Here is a 7,129-nt window from a genome sequence, read left to right as displayed (position 1 = left end):
TCACAAGCATCCTTATTAAACATTTTTGGTAGTAAGATACTAAATAAGTGCTGTGTTCTGTTTCTTGTTAGCACGTAAATGAATGCTAAGTGATTAAAATAGGATGAAGAGGATTAAAGAACATAGGAATGGCATATTGGTTTACACTAAGCTTTATATTCTGCTGGGGTCAGTGTCTGGGAGAGCATCAGCCAAAACACAAGGTGTGGGGAGCGGGACAGCGATGAGAGAGCTAACCCTTGCTGCTTGTGGGCTGGGCTGCAGTTTCTTCTGGATCGCATACACAACCTACTCCCAAGAGTGCCCTGGGTGGGCCGGGCTGGTGTCTCTGGTACGTGAGGGCTGGAGTACCTGATGGCAGAGCCTCTCCACCTGGCTGGGAATGCCGCTTAGGACAGTAAAAAGGCTGGAACACCACCCCCTCCACCACCACTACCACCTGCAGCTTCCTGTCCATAGCGATGGGGACCTGGACTGGCTGCTGCAGAAAGTCAGTGTTGCTGGAGAGAGTGATCTGCCCAATACCCAGCTGTGCCCCTGTCTGAGAAGACTGAGACCTGCCAAGCAAGGAACCAGTAAAATGGACCAAGAAAAGAGAGGAACAGTTCGACTTCAGAAGTGGACACCTAGGGAAGAGTAAGGACTGTGCAAACTTACACGATGCTTTCCTCTTACTCTGACCCAGACTCTTCACTTTCACATCAGGGGATTTCCTGAGTCAGTGGTTTGTCTGTATAATAACCCAGTTTAAACATTTCTTCTAAGTGCTTATCTTGTCTTCCCTGAACTCGCGTGGACTTCTTGCATCCGCAGAATCAGCTGGCAGGGAATTTTGTCAGTCTGCTACTTGTGTGAAGAGCTGCTTCCTTTTCCTTGCTTTGAACCTGACTCCTACTAGCCTAATGTTATGTCTCCTGTTCTTGTAGTGGAAAAGACAGCAGCTAATACCCATCACCACTCTACTGATGCTTTTATAGACCCCAGTTTTCCTTCAAACCCCAAGTCACCTCTTTTGTGAATGAAGAAGTCAGTGTCTTAAGAACTCTGTTCCCTGCCTTACATCAGCCCTGCTGCCTTTCCCTGAACTGTTTCAAATATTACACTTTTTGAGATAAAAGAACCAAATCTGCACAGAGACTTCAGACTGTAGATGAACCATGGTGACACAGCAATGTTTCGTCTCGTATCATCTGTGTTTTTTAATAGTTTGTAGCATTTGCTTTGCTTTCACTGCTGTGCTGCAGCACTGACTGGATGCTCCAATAGAGCTATCCCAAGGGCTCACCCCTGAGGGTCATGGTTAGGTCAGAGCCTGGCATTGTATACTTATATACCCTACCTATGGAGCTGGGACTGTATTACTCGCTATGATTAAGAATTAAAAAATACTTTTTTCCCCTTCCTGAAGACTGTGGGTCACTTCATCTGGGGAAGGATGAACACCTTTCTCACAGAAAATTGTGACCAAGGCATGGGGAGAGGAAGAATAAACTACTCTTGCTTCCTGTCCATTCCCATCATTTTATAGAGTTATAGGTGAACATGATCACATCATCACAAATGGATGTGTTGTTTCACAAAAAGTAAAAATCACTTTTTAGTTGCTGTATGTCAGCTAAGATTAATTTACCTCTGGTTGTGTTAGATTACAATCCATGCTAGGCACAAAATATTCTTCATGTTGCACAGCTACTTTGGTTAGGGCAACTGTGTTCCTGGTTTATGAGGCTTAAGAAGATAATTGCCAGTAACTTGGTGCTGAGTTAGTCAGTTGCTCAATTCCAGTATTTTTCCTCTGTCCCCTGTGTGGTGTGGATTTCAAATAGGGATTGTGTTACGTGTATGTTGCCGGGTGTGTTCTACCTGCATTCTTACTGTGCTAGTTCTTCAGTGTAGTTTTAACAAAAACACTAGTTCTATAAATTGTAAGATAAATAACTAATTCTTCAAAAATAAAAAAACCTGAGTCTTTAGTCAGGATGATGTGTTTTGTACAGTGGGCAGCCGAGGTCTTAAGTCTTGCAGTGCTGCCTGTCACCAGTGGGTCTGCTGGGCTACACAACGTTAGCAGTTGTGACTTTCTGTGAGACAGGTGCTCAAAATAGAAAAATGTCTGAACTTTGAAGATATAATTAGAAAAATAACTATGACTAGCTGTGTGTCTTTGTTTTTTTTTCCACTTCTTGCACATTTTTTCTTAATTGTATTTGCTTTCAAAAAGGACGTGCTGTTTGCCAGTGTTTGAAATACATTCTTTTCCTTTTTCATAGTCCACTCAAGAGGCGTTTAGGATAGAATATGATACCTTTGGTGAACTGAAGGTCCCAAGTGACAAATACTATGGTGCCCAGACTGTAAGATCTACAATGAACTTCAAGATTGGAGGTGTTTCAGAAAGAATGCCAGTAAGTAATTTAAAGCTGTGTGCATTTTGTCTCTTTTAAGTATTTTTTGGATGTGAGAGCAAATGCCTTCTTATGCTTTTGCTAGGCATATGAGCAACTTTGAATTTTAATTAAAGTTAGAAATTCCATGGCAAGATAGTTTTGTGGTAGAAGTATTTTTTGTTGCATTTAAATAAATTGAATGTTGCTTTTGAGTAATTATTTTATTGTGCTGCTAAATTTTTTTTAGTAACCTAAATAAATAGAAATATTTCATTTTTCTGAAGATTAAAGACTGAATGGAATAATTTGTGGTTTGTTATTGAAGAAGTTTAGTATAGCATGAGTTGATTTGAAGTTACTTTTTCATGTTTAGCTGTGCATAGAGCATTACTGTGCACGCTCTTTGTCCTGCAGTGGTTTTGCATGTACTGAAACGTCTGTCAGTTTGCCTTCAAAGAGGCTATTTTAGAAATAGAACCAGTTCTCCTTTTCTGTTCCTAATTCATGTAATCTTTTTTTATACACAAAGCATAACTGGACTTACAAAGAAGGGATGAGCTGCATACTGCTTTCTGGACTACTTGGATAAATTATATATAAATAATATATAAATTATATAGGTCATGTGACCTGATTGCTCTTTGGTTTGGTTAATTGACTGCTGCTGGATTTAAGTTCAGAAGGAGTTTGATTTAGAATTAGACCTGCACTATAGGCTCCTAAAACATCATTTGAGGAAAAGAAGATTATGTATTTAAACTTACTCTTGTGTCTCAGGTTCAAGTTATAAGGGCTTTTGGCATCTTGAAGAGAGCAGCTGCTGAAGTAAATCAAGATTATGGTCTCGACCCAAAGATTGCTAATGCTATCATAAAGGCGGCAAATGAGGTAGGAACAAACTGTTCAAAATACGAGAACTGTCGTTGTGTTGTAGTTAAACTTTTCACAGGAAGTTTGGAGGCTGGGGAAAGACCTCTTTCATTTCTCAAATTGTTAGAGGAAGGCACTTAGTAGTAGTAACTTTTGTTCTTCAGGTTGAGAATCGTTTACTTAATATAATATTTTACTTCTTTCTTGCAGAAATGATAGAACGTTCAAATACATTTTGATACTTAAGTTATAAAAATGATATAATATTTGTCCTCTATTAAAACTACTAATTACTTGCGTAGTGTCAACTCTTACCAGACGAACAGTATTAAAAACCTAGGAGGGGCATGGAATCGTGGTTTATTCAGATAACATTAAGTCTGACATGCCAGGAAAAGTTTTTAGTTTTGCAAGTCTCCAGTCTGTTAAGCAATTGCATCTTGGTAATGTGAAGGCCATCTGCAATCTGAATAGTTTCTCTGTTACTAGTCTATTTTCTCTTCAGACTTAAGCTTACTATAAATCTGTGCTTTTTAAGTATCACTTTTATAGCTAAAGAGGACATGATGTGACACACAGAGGCATCTCCTCTTTCTCAGGATAAATGCCACCCAAGTGCACAGAGTTGTGAATGACCATTATTTGAGGTATGGTAATACCAGGTGTGTTGCTTTGTGTGAATCAACAGATTTATTTCTCTAGAAACATTGTTTTATGGGGCTTTCTTGTTCTGACTAGCTTCAAAAGATTTCAGTAATTGCAGAAGGCCTTATCCTCTTTCTCCTAGCTGTAGCACCGTAAGTCCCAAGAGCTTTGGAGAACTCCAGTATCTTCTTGTGGTTTCTAGGATTCTCCTAGTTAAAGGTGGATCAAAAGTTTTGGTGGCTAAAGGCTACTTAGTTTAGATTAGTGAGTACTGAAAGTTATCTGGAGCTTTTTTGTTGCATTTTAAAAACACCCCTGCAGTGATACCCTTTCCCTTGCTTCCAAAATAATTTTCTAATACAGCTTAAAAAAAAAAAGAGATACAGCAAGGAATCAAATTACTCTCGGAGGTGGGAACTTTACCCTCTATAAGATGGGAAATACCGAAGATCCTTTCCTGAAAAGCATGATTCCAGGAGGATTGATGTATCCTGATAATCTGGAGATAGTTATCTAGCCTCAGGGTTGAGACAACAGATCCTTTGCTTTGCATTCTCAACTTCTCTGAGGCTAATATACATGGGGTGATACTTCTGAGCACAGATTTTGATACTTTCACAAACACATGTTTAGGAAAAAAATCTCTAAATGCATATAAGGTTCAACAAGCTCCAAAAATGTAGATCAAACAGGAGAGTACTTGTACCTGTTGCTCTGTTTTGATCTGAGTTAGTAGTTGTCATAGCCAGCCTACAGAAGATGTAAGTTGGTACAGCCGTTGTTGGCTCATGAGGACCTTGTTCCCATGGGTAATCAGCAAGTCAATACATAGGAATCTTTTTAAGTCCATGTGATCCTCATACTTGTTTATATGTGTAACATATTCAGTTACAGTTGAGGTACAGTAAAGGCATTCATGAGTCCTTTTTAGGCACCTCTCAATTTAAGGCCATGCAGGTCCAGGGCAGTATTAGGGAAAGCATGCCTCACAGGAAGAAGGTGTTTGATACCAGCAGCTGTCTGCCAGCTCACTGTGTTGATGAAAAACGTGATATCTACAGGTGTATGTAACAAGTCTGGCACTTCCCTGTATGAAGTTTATTTCTGGAGAAATTTCAGAGTCCAGTTACACAAATATCATGTACTGCATGTGTATGACAGATGGTCTTTAGCAAAAACACCTCTTCTGGGGGTCTGTTTCCCATAAGGAATGGACTTCTGAATGCCTCTAATTCAAATTCTTGTATATTTGTGATCAGTGTTCAGGAGGAAGCTGTGCAGCTCTTGAACTTGATTTCCTGGAGAAAGCAGTGCACCCATGCCAATGGGGAGTTTGTAAACAGATAAGTGCTGTCTGAAAACTGATGTTTCTGACACCTAAAGGATGGTCATGACCCAAGAAGACACACAACATTGAATCAGTACCCTGAAGCACCTTAGGTGCTCTCGTTGAGAAACTGCTTAGGATATTTCCATTGCCTGGGAGATCTTACTAACCTGAGCAAATAACTGTGGAAGGGAGAACCAGCACATACTACCTCTAGTCCTACTCAGGAAGATGAGAATCCAAATGTATTTAAAATTTGGGAAGGAGGGGATGTTTTTTGACTTATAAAATAATCTGCATTGTTTGGGAAAGAGAGGATATAACCTAAAAGACCTTTTTAAAATCTTTTCTTTCTATGATTGTAGAACATTAAATTAAATTAGATATTTATCTGTATTTCAGAATTCATCTTCAAAAAGCATAGCAAAGGTTTTTTGCCCTTTTAATACCTGGGATTACATCAAACTCTCTTAGTTATTCTGGTATAAATTCACAATTGTTATATGTAGATTTACAAATATAATGGAGAACATTATTTGAATTATAGCTATGAAATTCTCGGTTTATGCATTTTGATTTTTTTTTTTCTTCCAGTAGGACAAGTTTCTCTTTTTTTCCATTATAGGTAGCTGAAGGAAAATTAAATGATCACTTTCCATTGGTAGTGTGGCAGACTGGATCTGGAACTCAAACCAACATGAATGTCAATGAAGTCATCAGCAATAGAGCCATTGAAATAATGGGGGGAAAACTGGGGAGCAAAACCCCAGTACATCCGAATGATCATGTTAACAAAAGCCAGGTCGTTATACTTGTATTATACTTCTTTTAATGTCAAACGTATTTTTTTTCAATTGTGAATTTTGAATTCTTGTATAGCCACTGTTTAGATTTAAAAAAAAAAAAAAAGTAATTTTGTGTACAACTTTGGCAACAATTCTCCAGGTTTTTCAGTTTAAATGAACTTTTAAATATTGGTCAGTGGCAGTTTGAGCTTTTGAGATTAAAAATTTTGAACTCATTCATGATAAATTAATTCACATGTGATGTAATGTGTAATGGGCAGAGGTGGCCAAAAGCAACACACAGGTATTTTAAAGACACCTACAATTCCTTTAAAATCATCCATCCATTTGTTACCTGTCTCTCGTAAGTACTTCAGCGATTCTTTCTCTTTTTTTTTGTCCCAGTGTAGTTGTGAACAATCGACTCATGTAGTTAACTTTCTGTGGGAATAGTTATAAAAAATTTACTGTATCAATAAGATACTGGACTGGAGGTTAGAAGATTTGCTTACTCCTGCAGATTGACTTGTGGAATACTCCTGAGTTGCTTACTCTTAGTTTCTTATTGTTTATAAAATAAAGAGAATAAAGCCATACATGTACATCTTACAGCAACAATGGTGGGAAGAGCTTGGAAATAAATTTCTTTGACTTCCTTCACAGAGTTCAAATGACACTTTCCCAACAGCAATGCACATTGCTGCTGCCCAGGAGGTTAATGAGGTGTTGTTACCTGGACTAAAGAAGCTACAGAATGCACTTGAAGCGAAATCCAAAGAGTTTTCCCAAATCATAAAAATAGGTCGCACTCATACACAAGATGCTGTTCCACTTACACTTGGACAGGTAAAAAAAATAATAATTATGCATTTGTTTGGAAAATTCTTGTAAATATACTGGAGGAAACTGAGGCAAACTTGAGGAGGCCTAAATTAAGCTGATAAGGGAAATAACAGGAAACTGGCTGAATCTCAGTCAGAGTATTTTCATCTTTACTGGAGTTTGCTGGATGCTGTACTGTGGCGCATCATAAATTTTCTTTTTTTTTCCCATGTGTATTTTACTTCTAACAGTAATAAGATATAAATGACTTTTAAATAATGTTCCATTACCAA

General features: G+C 38.2%; 1 protein-coding gene across 1 annotated transcript; it reads left to right on the top strand.

Moving 5' to 3' along the window:
* Positions 1-223: 223 nt before the first annotated feature.
* Positions 224-6,860, top strand: LOC104523402 (fumarate hydratase, mitochondrial-like; the record flags this gene model as incomplete). Its single annotated transcript, XM_029084492.1, has 5 exons — positions 224-331; positions 2,271-2,405; positions 3,165-3,275; positions 5,855-6,031; positions 6,678-6,860. Coding segments are annotated over exons 1-5 (714 nt in total), but the record flags the coding sequence as incomplete, so codon positions are not given.
* Positions 6,861-7,129: the final 269 nt, after the last annotated feature.

This window comes from Antrostomus carolinensis, unplaced genomic scaffold (assembly GCF_000700745.2).
Source record: "Antrostomus carolinensis isolate BGI_N321 unplaced genomic scaffold, ASM70074v2 scaffold22024, whole genome shotgun sequence".
Taxonomy (NCBI): Eukaryota; Metazoa; Chordata; class Aves; order Caprimulgiformes; family Caprimulgidae; genus Antrostomus; species Antrostomus carolinensis.
Note: the sequence above shows the minus strand (reverse complement) of the source record. Positions and strands in the feature narration are given on the sequence as shown.